Source organism: Alexandromys fortis, unplaced genomic scaffold (assembly GCF_014885135.2).
Source record: "Alexandromys fortis isolate MF-2015 unplaced genomic scaffold, M_Fortis_MF-2015_v1.1 scaffold_211, whole genome shotgun sequence".
NCBI lineage: Eukaryota > Metazoa > Chordata > Mammalia > Rodentia > Cricetidae > Alexandromys > Alexandromys fortis.
This window is the reverse complement of record NW_026068103.1, coordinates 151,808-170,455: the sequence shown is the minus strand read 5'-3', so window position 1 is coordinate 170,455 and position 18,648 is coordinate 151,808. Positions and strand designations below refer to the sequence as shown.

The window sequence follows — 18,648 nt, the reverse complement described above, 5'->3', positions numbered from 1 at the left end:
TTCGACTCACTTCTACGTTTCTGCGAGTGGTACCCAACGTTACTTCTTTTACTATTATGTTTATAATTTCCATTCTGGGATATTTGTTCTTTGATCCACTTTCTCTCATTTTGTGAATAAATCTATGTTAACCAGTGAAAAATCACAAGGGGTGTAGGAGGGATGAGGCAAGGAGCACTAACAGGATCTCACTTGAGTCATCATATAATTTTATAAGAAAACATCATTTTTATTATAGAATCAAAAACCATTATTTTATGATACTGTCTTTTTGCATACTCAGATGGGTTGACATTCAATGTGGACAGCAAGCTAGTTCACAAATCAACTGCAGGAGTCTCCAAGCAGTGGCCGTAGAGTGCAGCAAACTTCCCTTATAGTGGGAGGAGTTCCAGGAACCTCTGGATGTTTTTGGTAATGATAAGGAAAAGCTACTGCAGTCTAGAAACAGGTCACCTTCAGAATTTAAAGACTGGCGCCAGGGGAAAATAGTGACATAGTACTCCTGGAGCCAAAAAACCAAACCAAATCAACCAAACAATCAAAAACCAAAGGAAAGGAATGGGAGTTTCAAAATATGCAAAATTACCTTAGATGGGTACTTGGCATACTATGATTTGACAGGTTTACAGTGACCAACGAAACAGCAAAGACAGTTACTATTATTCATAGTCAGTGTATAGATGACAGATTTTCAAGTTGCAGTAATAAATCCCGTAATAGCTCCTGAGACAAGTTACCCTACGCCCTGCACCCTTGCTACGCCAGTGAGAAACAGGAACACAGAATAAAAAATGACTTACTGTATGGGAATCGGGGTGTCTCTGAAAAGTGACAAACTGTATGCTTTAAATGATAAAACATAGTTAGAGGCTTTATTTAAAAATCTCTCACTGTTCATTATCAAAGTTACAAGATTGTTTGCATACCAATAGACTGACTGTAAACAGGAAATTCTCATTAAGGAAAGATGGGTTTACTGTAATTTGATCTTTTACAAAAAAATTACTGCAAGTTATTGATAACAGAATTTCTCTTTTACTTTCTCAAGTCTAATTCTCTCGAAAATTCAACCAATGTTTCCACTTTCTTGACTAAGGTTCAACCATGGTCACCTTAGGAAATACCCCGCTTATTTGTTAATCAGAAGTATGAACTGTGGCACGTTTCCATTTCTTTCCTAGAGCAAAGGCTTCGGCTGCATTGTATTTCATGAGAAGACAAGAGCTCCAGTGGTCCTGTCATGTCTCAGCTGAGGTTTAATGACGGCAGTGGAGCAAAGCAGTGGTGGTGCCCAGTCAGACCTGCCCGGCTGCCCTATCTCTCATGGAATCTTCTTCCTCCTAGACTTGCAGGCAGCCACGTGTTTGTGCAGCCTCCACTGAACCTGACTGAAGCGAGGGTGACATGCTGACTCAAGGTGATTCCATCCAGGGAGGAGCTGCTCCTTCAATCTGTTGGTTGGGGGACAATGCTAATATGAAGAAAATTATCTGGGTAGCTCAGATGCTCACTCAGCCACTGTAGAGGGGTTTCCAGCATTGGTTCAATTCCGTGAATCATTACTTGGTTCTTTTTTTCTCCATCTGTTCCAAGAAAGAAATCCAATAGTAATCAATAGAAACAAAAACCACAAAGAAAAGATACTCTGTTGCCTTTTGAGATTCCTTAGTGAATTAAATGGATTTCAAACTTGTTTTATCCTCTTAACAGGAAATGAAGACAAGGAGAAAGTTTAAATGTTGCAAAATGTCTCACCCTGAACAGAAACCTGAGGTTGCAATGAATTCTGATAAAAATTCTGTTGCTATATGAAAGTATTTGTTCTTTCTTAATTACTGTGCTTGCCCAAGATTGACGTTAGTGAAACTATCCTGGAGAAAACAGCAGGGTGAAGCCACTGACCAAAAGTATTCTAGTGCACATTTAAAACCACTATAGAAGGCTGTTACCTTGTGGAGGCGGCCGCACACCCTTGGGATCTGAGGGGAGTGTAACAGCTGGGAGTTTTGCTGACTATCAACAATGTGCTCAAGGGTAGGAAGTAGTAGAAGCACAACTAAAGCTTTATCAGAGAGAACCAATGGTCTGACTTAAGGATTTCTGCCTTAAGAGGCACCAAACCCGATGGATTTTTTTTTTGATAATTCTCAATTGCTAATTAAAATGGTACTATAGGGCCTGCTGCAGGACTCAGCAGATAAAAGCACCTACTGTGGTCTGAGTTTGATCCCTGCCATGGTAGGAGAGAACCTAGTCTCCAAGTTGTCTTCTGACTTCTATACACATACCACGGTAGGTGGGCAACCACCCCAACAATAAAACAACTAAAATGTAATAAAATTTAAAGGGTGCTTCAATTAACACTTTAAAATTCAAATTTTATTAATAATTAAAGCAAGGAAATCCCCTAATTTAAAGAGCACGCCTCCCCAAACCATTCCAGACTAAACAAAAATTATTCAAAAAGGAAAAGAAGAAAGTATTTGTTACCCTGCAGTACAATTTTTTAATAGTGTCTTCAAAATACAATGGCAACCACCTCACATCCTGGAAACAAAAGACAACAACAACAGGGCAAAACCCTCTGCTGGGACAGGAGCACGTCAGCGGCTGCTCTCCTTTCTGTCCTAGCCCTTCAGTCCTTACTGTGCTAAGGTACAGGAAGGCCTGGCTGCACCTGACATCAGAACTTCTAAAGAAATGTTTAGCCTTTCGACAGAGAGAGAGAGACAGAGACAAAGACAGAGAAGAGGGCAGCAGGGAGCAATCATGGAGGACACAGTCAAAAGCGAATGCTCAAATAAGAATCGGGTAAGCATGTTACCAACTCTAAACCCAATCAAACAAAGCTTCCCACATCCCTGTCATAGTTTAGCACAACTGTGGGGGAAAGACTACTGACTGCCTCCGAATCCCAGAAACTAATAACTGCCTCTATTGCTTTCATTTCCCTAGCCATCCTTTCTTTTTTATTTAGTTAATGTAGGTGTGTCTGAGTGTGAATGTGTGCAGGTGGTGAGTGCAGTGCCCGCAGGGCCCAGATGAGGGTGTTGGATCTTCTGTCTAGAGTTACAGGCAACCATGAGCTGCCAACATGGGTGCTGGGATCTGAGCTGGGGTCCTCTGAGGGACCACTGCACTCTTAAGCGTGGAGCCATCCCTCCAGCCCTGATATCCATCTTTGTTGGGTCTCTGTAACTTTTTTACACAGCTGTAATCACAGAGTGAATGCAATGACTGGCTTCTGGACACTGGTCAGAACCATCGAGCTGTACACAGAACACTGAAGACTGTACATCAGCTCTTTGGGAAGACTTTAGAATTGGTGTAAGATGGATGAACATTTAAGTTCTCTAAAATGATTCATCTTTCTAAGTTCCAGATTGCCAAGGTTTTACCATATTAAATCTTTCTTAGAATATCTTAAAACATTTCCAGTATGGTTCTGTTAATATTCTTATTATATATTTCTTTGAGTTATTTTAATATTCTCAGAATTTCCTCCTACTTAGAACTGAGTCAAAAAACGAAAGCGTGGTGAGAGTAAAAGTTCCTTTTGTGTACAGGTTCTCAGGCCAGAGTCATCTTTTTCTGAGACAGTAAAACTAACAAGTCACTACTCACTTTTCCACACTGTCCTAGAGCAGCGTTGAGATGAGACTGAATACATGCGGGTGCCCCATCCACGGACACACATGTGCTTGAGAAGCCAGGAGACAACAGATGGACTCTGAGTCATACTGTGTACACCCAAGCCATTCCAACTCTGCATCAAGTCTGCCACATCATGACAGGCGCTGGTAGGCAAATACTGGTTCTCCGGCTTTAAGACTGGGGTCATCTTAATCCTTTGCTTGAACTAGACAACTAAGTCAGATCTATCTCTGCCATACCTATCATCAGAACTGAAGATACGAGATATAATTAGGCATGGCTTGTGTTTGTAACCTGAGCATGTGGGAGACAGGGTCAAGAGGACAGCTCTGAATTTAAAGCCAGTCTAGTCTACAGACTAAGACCCTATCTCAAAACAAGGAAAAAGAAAACAAAAATAAGACAAAGATGGGAAACATTTTTGCATCATTAATCCAAACACTTCATCAGTATTTATTCTTTTGTTTACTTTCTGACTTCCTCGCAAGATCAACTGTAAACAGAGGATCTTTGGGATGGGGGCAGGATTTCTCTTGGGACTATAATCAGAGCTCCTGTGTTCATGGATGTCCCCAGCATCTAGCATGGTACTGATTACACAGTAGTTTCAAAGTTGCAGGTGGGGTGGGCTGGCAAAGCATCTTCAGAACTGGGTCTGATGGTCACCCCCGCCACTGGGCAGTGTGTGACTGCAGATCTGGTTCTGATGGCCACTCTGTCACCAGGCAGTGTGTGACTGCAGAACTGCTGGAGCTAGTGAGGTAAAGGCTAAAAGTAGTCTAAGATAAATAACAAGTTTGTATGTATGTATGTTTTCACCTAAATTCATGCTTCCATAGACAACAAAAAAGCATGGCTGGATAATTTGGCAATTACTTACACCAGCAAAAATAATACTGACGAATGACTTCATATTTTCCTCTAACAAGAGAAAGGAAGCCCTTGATGAGATTGCTAAATTGAACGTGTCTGATGAGCATTCTGTGTTTCTAAGAGATTCTAGACTTTATACTTGAAACTGGAAACATCACTCAAAACAGATGACTCAGTACTCCTCTGTATACCTCTTACTTGGGATTTTGCCTTTTGTAGGTCAGGTGATACAAGACTAACCCAAGGCCTTGGGCTTGCAAGGCAAGGCCTTTACCATCAAGGCTTTCCTCAGCCCCTACTGCAGTTTCTAAAACAGTATATGGAAGTCTGTGGAGTTCTGTCCTCTGGCTGTGACCCTCTGGAACTATCAGCACCTGAGATTACTGAAAGATCTGTTCAAGACTGGGCCCATTAGCTTTCTAACTTGGAGAAGGGGAGGGGCTCACAAAGCCACACCCCCAACCTGAGCATTTATAGACAATGCTCTCTCTCATTCCACTGTGATGTGACTTGAGTGTAATTCTTTCTTGGGTCTGTCACTGGTCCTATCTGAGATGAGCACAAGACAGCTACCTCCCCAGAAAAAGCTCCTACAAAGAGGCCTTAAATCAGGCAAACATTTAAGACAGTAATCAAGAGAAGCAGTTATGGTCATTCATAAGTCACTTTTGCAGGATAAACTTGGATTCTGTTAAAACTTTCTACTTGTGATGTGAATTTTCTAAAAAATATGTTTACAGAACTATTGTACAGTTAGGAAAATTTAAAATGATATGAAACTATTAGGTAGTCTACCATAAACTTCAACAGTTCCAACATTTTTGTGCTCAGTCTGGTGCTTAGCCTAGTCCAGTCTAGTCTCAGGCTGTGCTGCTTTTAGACATTCCTCAGAGTGTAGCATTTCTAAAGAACAGTCATTCCCACAGTTCTGCAGTCACGGTGACAATGGAGGCACTAGCATGTTGTGTGGGCCTTCATCTGATATCCCTAGACAGTAGACAGGCAAGAGGGAAAGTCCATAGCCACAGCCCTTTCAAAGTTCCAATTCCAACAGTGCTAGACGAAAAAATCTTCCAAGTCAGGGATCTGGGGAACACTTCAGTCTGCAGCTGAGTTTAGACTTCCAATACTGAAAAGCATATATTACTGCTTTTGTAAGGTGTCGATGCGGTAGAAATCAGAATCTAATTTAAAGTGAATAGTTTTACAACAGTTGTCTTTTAAGGAAAATATATTTATGGTTTGGAGAGACGAGCCCATGGCTAAGGACTGGCTCTGTTCTTGCAATAGAGGGCTTGGGTTTGGTTCCCAGCATGGTGTACATATCACCCTGGCGCCCAACGTGGGGCTGACCAAATCTACTTAAAAGCCTGAGAGAGTTTAGGAAGTAATTCTAGACACAAAATAACAGTGTTAAGCATGACTTTTTGGCAGCAGCAATTTATTTGGTCTACTCTGCTTGCTAGAGGCCAGCAAGGGCTCTCATTTAAGACAGGCTTCCTGACTCAGCATTAGCTACAAAACCTTGCAGCTTTTTGTGAGAGGTCCTGCCATGAAACACTTGAATGGTGTTGATGAAAAGCTGACTGCATGCGTTTTGGGGTGGTAGGGACCTTGAAACGCCATAGTGTTGTGGCAATAAACATGGCTCCAGTGGGTACCTCTGCCACGAGGCTAGAATCTCAGAAAGCTAAGGAATGGGTTGGATCCAGCCATCAAAGCCACGCTTTAATCCTAGCAATATTGCTTAGCAAATTAAAGATGTATGTGGTCAGAAAAGGAGAGAGATATATAGTAAAGTGAGATGCAAAGACAAAACTTCTAAATGATTTACAGTGTGTTAAAAATATGTGCAAGCTTGGGAGAGTAAAGAAAAAGGTTAAAGTCCTTAAAATAAAAAAGAAAGAGCATAGTTGGGTGTGGCGGCACACACCTTTAATCCCAGCACTTAAGAGGCAGAGGCAGGCAGAGCTCTGTGAGTTCAAACACAGCCTGGTCTACAGAGTGAGTTCTAGGACAAAGATACACAAAGAAACCCTGTCTCAAAAAGCTAAACATTAAGAAATAAAAAAAAAAATGGGGGTTAAAATAAAGTCACGTAAAGATGAAAAATACACAGAAAGTCTGGATACTGTATATTATTATGTTGTTTTTGAATTGCTTGACAGCTGAGGAAGCAGCAACAGCTGCTAAAAGACATTTAAATATAATGCTGCTGGATTAATAAAACAAAAGTATTTCGTAAATGCCTTGACTTCAAATTGAAATCAAAAGATATTTTACTTTGGAGAAGAGATTTTGTTTTTGTTTCCACAGAAAATGAGAGACTATGGATTCATTCTGAATTAAGAAAAACCAGGTTTGATTAAGTAAGACCACCTGAGAAATCTCCAGTAGGATCAGACGGCCGAGATGTTTCAGTTCTACATCCAGAGCAGATTCAAGACTGCTGCCTGCGATGATCAAGCCTCATAAGATACTCCAGTCAGGACTTGATCATGATTCTAAATTTTCTTTAGGTCCCCATAAGATTATCATCACCCCCAACCAGCAGGAAGAAACTATACCCACATTCCCAAAAAATGGACTATGGATATCTTCCTTTGTTTGGAATGTTGGTTAAAAGTTGTTATGGATAATGGTCAGGAGAAAGCTAAGCAAAGGATATTAGATTCAGAGTTCTTTTTTTTTTTTTAAGGGGGGAAGTACTGTGGGACAATGGTCTGCATCCTGTCAATTATATTTTAAATAAACGCTGATTGCCCAGTAGCCAGGCAGGAAGTAGAGGTGGAGTGACCAGGCAGGAAGTAGAGGCGGGGCAATGAGAACAGGAGAATTCTGGCAAGGGGACGTATTCTGCAGTCCTGATCTAGCCACAGAGCAAGCAAGATGTGACTGCCTTGCTGAAAAAAGTACCAAGCCATATGGCTAACATAGACAAGAATAATGGGCTAATATAAGGTATAATAGTTAATAAGAAGCCCGAGCTACTAGGTCTATCAGTTTATAACTAATATAGACCTCTCTATGATTTCTTTAGGATTTAATGACTGCAGGTTCCGGGCAGGACAAGGACCAGGTGGGATAGAAAACCTCGGTCAACATCACCCTACCATGATTGCATGTAAACACACACACACACACTAAAATCAAAATAAAATCATATTTACACACAAACATATATTCAAGTACATTTTGGCTATATGAGAATGGTAGCTGTACATAGAAACAAAAAAATATATAAAACAGGATAAAAACAGGCAAAATCCTATTGGCTAGATTAGTTCAGACACTTGACTCCTTGGGAGTGAATGTGTCTACAGAATCATAGATCACATTCTGATAGACCATCAGCAGCAGGAGAGAGGTGAACAGAAAACAAATATGCAGTAATGTCTGTTTTCAGGTGTTCTCCAGCACAAATCCAATTGTCACAGCTCCTGAGGAGGCCCAGCTGCTAATGCTGGGAAGTCTAATGTGTGACTGAGCTGTGTCCCAAGTCCTGCCTGCTGCATAGAACACAAGGTTGCTTCTCCCTTAACTCTTGGGCCACAGCCTGCAAACCTCTGGTCTCCGGAGTCCTAAAAGACCTTCCAGTTCTAGTCATGCTCCCACTCTTTCATACCAGAACGGCAAAATCTTTCCTTTGGACTTTAGACATCAACATTTACTAGCTTTGAATCCTTAGTCAAATTTGTGAGTCTTCAGTTTCTCATCTCTAGGGCTTCTTGGAGAATTAAATGAAATTAAGAGGAGAGCCCAACTGGGTGGTGGTGGCTCACACCTTTAATCCCATCACTCAGGAAGCAGAGGCAGTTGGATCTACGTGAGTAGTTTGAGGCCAGCCTGGTCTACAGAGAGTTCTAGAACAGCTAAAGCTCTGACACAGTAAAACCTTGTTTCAAAAATAAAAACAAAAATAAAAGTGAAAAAGAAAAGAAAAAGAGAGCAAATGAGTCTGGGGTATAACATGGGAGAGGCTTCTGATTACACAGTCTTTGGTTTGACCCCAATACTACGTAAACTGGGGTAGTGGAGTATATCATGGGAAAGGCTTCTGACTTCACAGTCTTTGGTTCTATCCCCAACACAACATAAACTGGAGGTAGTGGCAACTCAGAGGGAAGAAACAAAAGTTGAGGCCCACACAAAATTTTAGGCCAGGCCGGGCTACATATGACCACAAAGGTGGAGAAGGCAGAGAGAGAACAGGGATCAAGAGAAGGGGAGGCATATGTTGTTATGGTAATAAGTTAATTATTTTGGTACTAAGTGTCAGGAATATTTCCTAACGCGAGTTCCCTGACTCAAAATTCCCAATCAGGCCAAATCAAAGCAAGCCGAATTAAGAAATATCCAGGTTCTGCGCTCTCGGGTGGCCCCGAAGGGGGAACTGCAAGGCCTCTAACAGGACCACCAGGAGGAAAGAAAGTGTTCCTCTTTTGGGAGATCATTTAAATACCCTGGGGAGTGGCCTGCTGGGATTTGGAGTCTAGACCAGGCCTGAGGGCTGGGATAGATGCAAGGGGTTGGGGCCTATGCTCCCAACTTGACACTAAGTATCCACCAAGATATATAAAAATATATATTTTATATTTTAATTATGTGATTGGCAAGTGAAAGTTTATAGGAACATTGCCTCTAAGCAGTGTCAGTGCTAAAAAAAAAATGGGGCAACAAAACCTCAGACTCAGTATTATACAAATTAAATGGCTATTCAAAAAAATTTCAAAAGCCATAAAATATATTCAACATTCAACATAAAAATCCAGTGAAGCACCTTACCTAAAAGTAAAAGAAGCCCTAACATATTATAGCTATACTACTTAAAAGATTTGAAGATTCTTTTTAAAATGATAAAAACAGCTAGGTGGTGGTACCTGCCTTTAATCCCAGCATTCACGTGGCAGGCAGATCTGAGTTTGAGGCCAGCCTGGTCTACAGAGTGAGTTCAGGACAGCCAGGGCTACATAGTAAAACCCTGTCTTGAAAAACAAAAACCAAAAGATAAAAACACTCAACTAGAAGAAAACAAAAACAATCCCACTGGAACCTTTGTTATAACCTCCCTCACACAGGGGCTTGAGGGCTCATACTAGGTGATGGTGGCTTGCTGGCCACTGAGTCCTCAGGTCCCAGTCAGCTGCCACAAAGGTGAAACTAGGGTCTGTAAAGCAAGCTGTGTCAGCTTCTAGGGATATTCTGAAGTTTCTTTCTGATTGACAAGTGAATGGAATCTCTTAGTTTTAAAAGTGGAGGCTAAAGAAAAGGATGACAAAGAAACACAGCCTTTAATTAGAAAATTCCAATTTAATTAATCCCTTTTGAGTTTCACACCTCTACGTACAGAAGAACAGAAAGCTAAGACCAAATGGACTGACATTCATTTTAGCCACTTTTAACCTGCAGCTTTTCAGGGTTATTTTAGGATTCAAGAACAAAGCTTCTATGAAACATTTAATAAATCTGAAGACATTGTAAAGCCAACAAAGAGACAAGCTTTCTGATTACCGCTAACTAGCCTGAACAATTTTACTCTATCTGACGAATTCTTCAACCTCTGTTATGGTCATGAACAAGATGCTGACCAACCGAATCCACTGACAGGCTGAAGTCTGAAGTGCATACATCATGTGTAGGGTTCTGATCAGCTGCGGTGGTAATAGGGAGGTCAGGTCAAAGGGGGTTAAAGCAAGCCAGGATATGGGCAAAGGAATACATCAAACACTGATTTTAAAAGGGCAATTAATCTTACACAAAAATGCTTCCTGGGGAGTGAGGTCTCCATCTTAAGAGCACACTATATGCTGTCGCAGGAAAGACGAACACGCACGAGCACAAGGCTTTTATCCTGTGATCACAAACAGAAGGCAAGCGCTGTTCATCAGAGCCACAAGCCTTTTTACAGCCTCCATTAGCATCTTCCGGGTCTATGCTAACTCAGTGCTGGTCATAAGGAGCCACTCACAGCCCATGTGTCTTTCTTCCGTGTATAAGGTGACTATTATATATATTACTTTATTCCTAGGCTAACCCTAGAACGTTGGCTCTTTGGATAGCTTCATCAACTTTTAAACATGTGCCTTCTCTTGACTTTTGCTTATAACCATTATATTTCTTGGTGAGAAGAACATAAAGCAAAATTTAAATTAAAACCATGTATTTAGTCATAATCATGGAAACTGTAGTCGGTTACTGTTTAGACAATTTAAATGAACTAATTAAGAGCTTCCTGAGTATAAGTTGGAAAAAAATAAGGTGAAAGCTAAACATTAAGCCTTGTTCACTTAAAAGAAAAAGATATATTTGAAAAAGCAGAGATTTCAAAAATATTTCCTTTAAAAATGTTGTTATTACTGTTTTTATATTATGTGTGCATGTGTAGACTTACTTCTGTTACCACCACCGTGGGTTCTGAACTCATATCACCAAGAACCTCTAACTGCTCTGAGCTTTAGCTTATAGATGAGTACATGGTGACCAATGGAGCAGCTGCACCATGTGACAAGACAGGGCCACTGGTTTGCTTCATCACTTCATTTCCTAGTGCCAGTGACACAGCAAGCAGCGCACAAGCTCATGTTTTCCACCTTTGGGAAAGTCAGGCTAGTCACTTAGCTTCTTGAGATTAAGGTAGAAATAAACAAGGAGGGGAAATCAGAGGCATCTTTTGTTGGATCCAGCATCACATCAGCTCCATTAATAGAGAAAGAAGGTAATCATTTTAGTTCTCTGATTTTAGAAAAGACATGTATCATCGGACCTAGATCTAAAGAGATTGTGTATCAGCAAGATTAGCCAGCAGTTCCTGTGTGCTGGACAGAGCACAGGGATGGAGGGAGAGGAAAGCAATCAAAGCAAAGAATCTGGCTCATTTAAATTTATAGTGTATGACAAATTAAGTAAACTGTAATTACCAAGTTTAGGCTGAGCCTTATCAATGATTATAGTAGACCTTTGCTCATAAAGGGACAACATTTAAAATGCTTTTTGACTTTCCACTATACAGTGTTTCTTCCATAAAATATAAATACAATCAAGAATAGAGAACAATAAAAGCAAACAGCTGGAAGAGACTAGAAGACAAGGCTCCCACGACAGGAGGTGACCCACTTCGACTTGGGTCACTACGGTAGTCTCCCTGAATGGCAAACACCCCATTAGAACCAACAGCACCAGCAGTCTACTTCTGAGCCTCTTTAACATGTTTTAACCAGCGATGTGACAATCAAGCCTGCTACATGATAAGCAGTGACTGCGGAGATGCTGTAGTTCCTTCCTTACCACAACCACACTGCTGACATTTCTAGTCTTGTCTAGAAGATGATTCTTAAAAATGTTAATCAACAGCATAGAAGTCTTGCCACAAGTGAAGGTCTAATTGGCTTTTATAAATTTCCTATGACCTTTTGTTTATAAAATGCATTCACAGGTGCTGGAGAGAAGGGTCAGTGGCTAAGAACACTCTGTTCTTCCACAGAACCAAGGTTCCATTTTTCAGTACCCACATGGTAGCTCACAAGTGTCTGTAACTCCTGTTCCAGGGGGTCTGACACCCTCATACAGATATACATATGGGCAAAACACCGATGTACATAAAATACAAATAAATAAATTAAAAAATATATATCAACAAAAGAAAAATTAGGTTAATTGTAAAACCTTAGAAAAATAAGACTGTTAAGTCTCACATGGGAAAAAACTGTCTCATTTACATTCTACAAGCAGACTGTAACAGAAAACATACTTATTACATAAACTAAGAAACCTGGATCTATTAAAAATTCAGTGTTTGCCCAATCCAAATGGCAGGAGGGCACAGACACATTAGTTCACATTCTAATGTGACGTAGAGAATGACCAGTGTTATAAAACCATTACCTCATTCTTTAACACTCATTTTAGGTTTGGGGGAGGCAAAGGGGGGAGGGCCTGCTGCAGTTTTGCTAACTCCTTTGGGAGCTGTGGCTTGGCTGCAGTAACAACACACGCCCTAAGCTATCAACAACCAACTTTTTAATTCTCTCCAACACCTCAAGGATCTGCCTCTGGTGTTTCTTTCACCCACCGCCAGCTGTTGTGTCTGGAAACAACACACCACACACCATATGAAGAATTTACCACACAGAACAAGGAAAAATAGGAATTCACTAAATTTTATCTTTTAACTCCTATGGTTTCTCATAAAGCATATTAAAAATAAGATAACTGCCAGGCATGGTGGCACACACCTTCAATCTCAGCAGTTGGGAGGCAGAGGCAATTCCAGGTTAGCAAGGTCTACACAGCAAGTTCCAGACCAGCCAATTAATAAATAGTAACACACACACACACACACCAAACAAAACAAAGTAATTTTGAAGACAGATCACCTAAATTAGATATTCCAAGTCCCCAGTGTCCATTTCACTGCGTTCCTTAGTAACTCTCCAACATTTCTGAGCTTACTGACAATTTTAGGCATGTTTAAAGAAAAGGCAGACAAACTCAGCAAACAGAATGGGCAGGACGTCAAGCACAGACGGCTGGTGAAGGTCCCATGGTAGGCACGTGCACTGTGTGACCTGACTCCCTGTTCCCTTCCCAACTGCTTCACTCCTGCCCATCTCCATTAAGATTCAGTTCCTCTCTCCTCTGAACTGACGAGGGCACTACTCACTGTATCTTCAGGCCGGATCATCCCACAGCCGTACATGCTCCTGGCCATCCCAATGGGACCAAAGCTTTCTTCTGAGAATACTACTCTGTATCTTTCGTATCTTAGAGCAACAAGACAACACATACAACATAAAGTAAGTGAATGATGAGAAACAAAATTCATGACATCACACGGATCCTAAAAGTTAAATAGCTGTCAAGGAAGGATATCAAGGAGTAAGTAAGTGCACAGAAGCTGAAGGAGCTGGAAAGGGAAACAAGAAAACTTACAGAACAACTCAACCCTCAGGAGAGCTATAGGATGCTAGGATTAACCTCTCATGGACTAAGGCTTTCTTTACACCTGTGCTGTTTGCATAATACCAAATAAATATCAGGAGAAAATAGTCCAACACAGAGATCTACTCAATGAAATCTTAAACAAATCTATAAAAAAAAGAAGGGAGGTTTGTTACACTATGCAGATTACCAGGCTTTTATAATTATATTGGAACACTGGGAAATAAAGTATGACCCAGCAAAATTTATAGGCCTTTTTTACTCTCCTAAATAAAAATTAAGCATATAACTTTAGATTTTAAATATTAACATTTAGTTTATTTATTTTTTTGTGCCAGAAGATAACTTTTAGGAGTCAGTTCTCTCCTTCTACCATGTGGGTCCCAGGGATTTGAACTCAGGTTGAAAGTTCGGTGGCAGGTGACCAGCCACACCTAGCCACCTAGCCGGAACTGGTTTCTGACACTGACATTGTCATTTACTGAAAGAGGAAGATATTTGACTTAGGGCCGAGCACAGAAGTATTCATCTCTGAGTCATTTTAACTCCACTGAAACCACAGACACCATGTACCTGGGGCTCACCTTTGGTTTGTTTCCTGTTCGTTCTATCTTGGCTAATTTCCCTAGCCACTTATAGATCAGAAGGAAAAGAACACAAAGCAGCTCATTGCGATACTCTAATGACCCCAACCTGGTCACCATAATACAGCACATTCTGCTGTCATGATTAAATAAGACTGAATTCCTCCACGCCTGACTCACAGGGAGGAGCATGCAATGGTGCCACATGGGTTCTGTAAGAACTTTCTCTTTTTATCATGTGATGACAGCCAGGTCTTATCCACACACACCCAAACTATAAGTCTTTCACTTTCAGCTTGAGAGCAGGTGTGTCAAAATGCTCAGCTCTGACAGTGGACAGGTACTCTGACTGAGGACAGGTACCCCGAACCTACAGTGCAGCTCCACTCTGACAGAGGACAGGTACCCCAAACTGCACACTGCATTTTTCACTCAGAGACTTGAAGCTTCTGAGTACACCCACAGATTTTAAATGATATTTTTTCTAAATATAAATATGAAACAAAAAGGGGCAAAGATAAAAGTTTTCTAAAAGAAAGATACAGAATTAAGGACTAAAGACGTGACCAGGTTCATGGTATGCAATTTAATGCAGTGTATGTACTATTTATGTCATATTGATGAAGTCTGAGTCCTCCCGTGAGCCGGTGCTTGTACATTTGAGGAGGTGATGTCTGCTGTTCATCCGTAGCACCTGGTACCTGCCCTCTGTTAGTGTACTGAAGGACAGTCCTTCCCTGCAGCAAACACAAGCCACTCTGGGATGCTGACAAGTGTGCCGCTGTCATCAAGACTGAGTTTAATGTGATATTTTTACACTCCATAAGCAAGAATTCCATAGGGTCATATAAAGAAATAAAGTCAAAATAATTCACTTTATTTTTTTTCCAGATAGGGTTTCTCTGTATGTTCCTGACTGTCCTAGAACTCACTCTGTGTGAAAAGTCCTTCTGTATTTGTGTTACTTTTATTGGTTACTGAATAAAGCTGCTTTTGGCCAATGGCTTAACAGAGTAAAGCCAGGTAGAAAATCCAAACAGAGATATAGAGAGACAGAGTAGGCAGAGTCAGGGAGAAGCCACGTAGCTGCCACAGGAGACAGACACCTCCGCTAGAGCTTGCGGGAAACTTTACCTGTAGGCCACAACCTTGTGGTGATGCATAGATTAATTGAGATGGGTTAGTTTAGGATGTAAGAGCTAACCAATAAAAAGCTGGAGCTAATATGCCAAGCAGTGATTTAATTAATACAGTTTCTATGTGGTTATTTTGAGTCTGGGCAGCTGGGAATGGAACAAACAGCCTCTGGCTATACTCTATAGACCGGGATGGCCTTGAACTCAGAGGGATTTAAGGTATATGCCACCTGGTGATTTACTTTTGGAAACAGATTGTGGCTAGGCATGGCGGTGCATGCCTGAAACACCAGGACTCAGTAAGCAGAGTCAGGAGGCTTGTCGAGGCCTCACAATAGGCCAGGTGCGGCTACAGTGAGTCCTAGTCAAGAAACAAAGGCTGTTTGTATGAAGAACACATTAGGGCACATCTGAATTTTAAATTTCTCTGATTCTTATTTGATAAAATGTCTTTTAAAAGTACTAAAAAATAGAAACATTTAGTGCAAAGAGATGAGCATCTGGAAGCCAGCGACAGTGGATAGTGTGGGAAATATGGTTCTCATCACGTTTAAAAATAGAGGAAATGAGTTTCTACTCCAAAACCCTGAGAAGGTTGTGAAGAAACTCACCAGGTTTCTATCCTCTAACTAGCACTGTAAGATCACCCCTGAACCAACAAGGCTCCCGATTTCTAAGACTTGAGTAAACACAGCTTAGTTAGATGAGAAAATGAAGCACTGCCCTCTAGATTGGACTCGAGACTGAGCAATTTCTGAGTTCTTTCATATAAGCTTTCATTATTTTGTAATTATACAAATATATTAGCTACTAGAAGACATAAAAACAAACATACACTACACACAATCCATTAAAAAAAACTGAATAGGACTCCATCAGAATTAAAATTATTTACTCTTTAGAAGAGAATGAGAAGACAAACAACACATCTGAGGAAACAATTCTACAGAAGGTTCTTCCAAAATACATAAATATTTCTCAAAGCACAGCAATGGAAAAATCATGAAAATGGCGGATGTTTCATCAAAGGAATCTGGCAAGTGATAATAAGGGGCCTGGAAACAGGAGCTGTACATGGTACACACCATCTGTAGCCCTTCAGTGTACACAGCACAAAAACCTTACACAAACAAAAACAGCCAGTTATGATGGCACATGCCAGTAGGATTTGCTGAAGGAGGATCACGAGTTCGAGGCCAGCCTGGGATACACATTTAGCCAGGTGGTGGTGGTGGTGCATGCCTTTAATTCCAGCACTCAGGAGGCAGAGGCAGGCGGATCTCTGTGAGTTTGAGGCCAGCCTGGTCTACATAGTGAGTTCCACAATGGCTCTTGTAGACGTAAAGAAACAGCAACCTTCCTATGTCACAGGTGGGACTGTAAATGGGCCAGCACATTGAGGAAAACTTAAGCTGACTGTTGGACTCAGTCATTTCACCCTTAGGAGTCTACCGAAGATACATGAAACTATGTTCCTGAAAAGATCCATGCCAATGTTCACAGAAGAGTTAATCCTAAAAGTGAAAAGCTGTAAATAATGCATATGCTTATCAATAGGTAAAGAGGCAGATGGAGTTAAACATCTGGTCCAACTTAGTATTGCTCACCAATAAAAAGAAGCTGCCGAGACTATCAAAAACAAACAAACAAACAAACAAGGATAGAAGTAAAAAAAAAACATTAGGTTGCAACTCTACTTATGGTATGATTCTGTTTATATGAAATATTTCTTAAAAGGCAAAAAGGCAAATCAAAGAGACAGAATGCAGACCAATGGTTGCTTATGGCTAATAGTCAGGAAAGAGGTCAGCTGTAAGTGTGTAGAAGTAAACATCTGAGGGGATGAAAATTTCTAAATGCAGGTCATGATAGCAGTTATACAACTCTAAAAAGCTTATTTTTAAAAAGTTATTGAGATATCAAAAATATTGAATGGAAGGAAGCCTTCAGTGAAAGTTAAAATTATAAAACAGTAAAGAGGGACTGTGTCCAAGCCCATACAACTTAGTGTTACTTCAAATGTAGCTATCATAAATACTATGTCTTGGGGTATGCTTATACAAGGAATTCAGTAATTTAATGGTCAGGGAACACTTACCCACTCTAGACATAAAAGGCTTATAGTAAACACCTTGATATGTAATATGTAGTCTTGGAGCTCAGGAAAGGCAAGTCACACACTTAAGACTTTATAAAACATACAACTTCTAACACCAATAAATCTTGACTTCAGTAATTTTGTGTTGTGGTTCATGACCTTCTTTCTTAACCCCTTCTGATATGGTATCCCCTACCCCCATCAGTTCTAATTCTATTTCTTAGGAAAACCACTTCCTTAGATTATTTCATAAGAAACTATTGGAGTACTGCTTTCATGACTAATACCTCCTACCTTCATTCTTCTAGGTCTGAAAGAGTAAGGATGCTCAGGGTCCTAACGAACATGGTCATATACCACTGAGGATTCCTTAAAAAGTCGTCAGTAGTGAGCACTGTAATACATCACAGGGCTAAGACTGCAAACTAGAGTTTCTTACCCAATGACTGGCTGATAAAAGCAGTAGGACACCTGCATAGACACCCACATACATGTATACATGTGCATATTTAAAGCAGATCTCAGGTGGAAATCTGATACGCCCTCAGGTTTTAGCACTGACGTAACAACACATGTGGAAACCTCCACAGCTGACCACACGTGACAGCTCACATCAAAATGTAGGCACGCTAAAAATACTATGGAAATCACCTTTAGGTTGCACACACAAGTAGGTGTATGTGTGTGTATGAGTGCAAAAATGAACTTGGTGTTTAAGCTTGTAATTCTATCCTCAAAATAATTCATTACATGTATGTGAATATTTCAACTTCTTAAAGAAATCTGAAACACCTTTGGTGCCAAGAATCTTAAATACATGTACATGTGTAATTGATTTTCAAACTCATTAGAATAGTACTTACAAAGCCTCAGAAAGTGGGCACTGTATTTTTCCAAAGAGAAGTGATTTCTTGTCTTGCTACAAATGTTATAAAACAATAGATATTTCCTTAAAAGGTAATAAAAATATCTTCATAAAATTTATCAATGTAGAATATCCATTTAGCGTCAGCAACCAAAGGCTTAGAAGAGAAAATGACAGTAATGTCTTGTTGCTAAGTACCTTCAGGGGCGAGTGCGGAAGGACAGACTTCTCTGAGGAGATCTCCGAGTGTATGCAGCTGTCCATCTGCGGCCACAGGACGGAAGAGCTTCTGAATGAAAGGTCGTTCAGTCGTAGTCTATTTAGAAAATAAAAACCCAAGCAAGTAAGTCTTTGTTGCTGCTGCTGCTAACTACCAACATACAGATCATAAACATGGTCCTGGCACTAGTGTCTTCTGATGTGGCTTAATCATAAATACACATAATAACCGTATCACTGATGCGCTTACCACTGAGGAAAAAAGGTTAACATAATAAA

The 18,648-nt window shown here is 40.5% G+C and overlaps 1 protein-coding gene across 7 annotated transcripts in view; it reads right to left on the bottom strand.

Moving 5' to 3' along the window:
- Nucleotides 1-205: 205 nt before the first annotated feature.
- The window catches only part of Atg5 (autophagy related 5), a 110,156-nt gene continuing 91,713 nt past the window's right edge, over nucleotides 206-18,648 (bottom strand). For 4 of the 7 annotated variants that reach the window (XM_050123943.1, XM_050123941.1, XM_050123942.1 and 1 more), the window contains exons 7-8: nucleotides 18,349-18,466; nucleotides 206-1,586 (exon numbers count right to left, since the gene is read on the bottom strand). In XM_050123943.1, the coding sequence (XP_049979900.1) occupies nucleotides 1,450-1,586; nucleotides 18,349-18,466 (255 nt within the window). In that variant the 3' untranslated portion in view covers nucleotides 206-1,449. Of the gene's footprint in view, nucleotides 1,587-18,345; nucleotides 18,467-18,648 lie in introns of those variants that run through there. The other 3 variants (XM_050123945.1, XM_050123946.1, XR_007588962.1) reach the window with 2 other exon arrangements.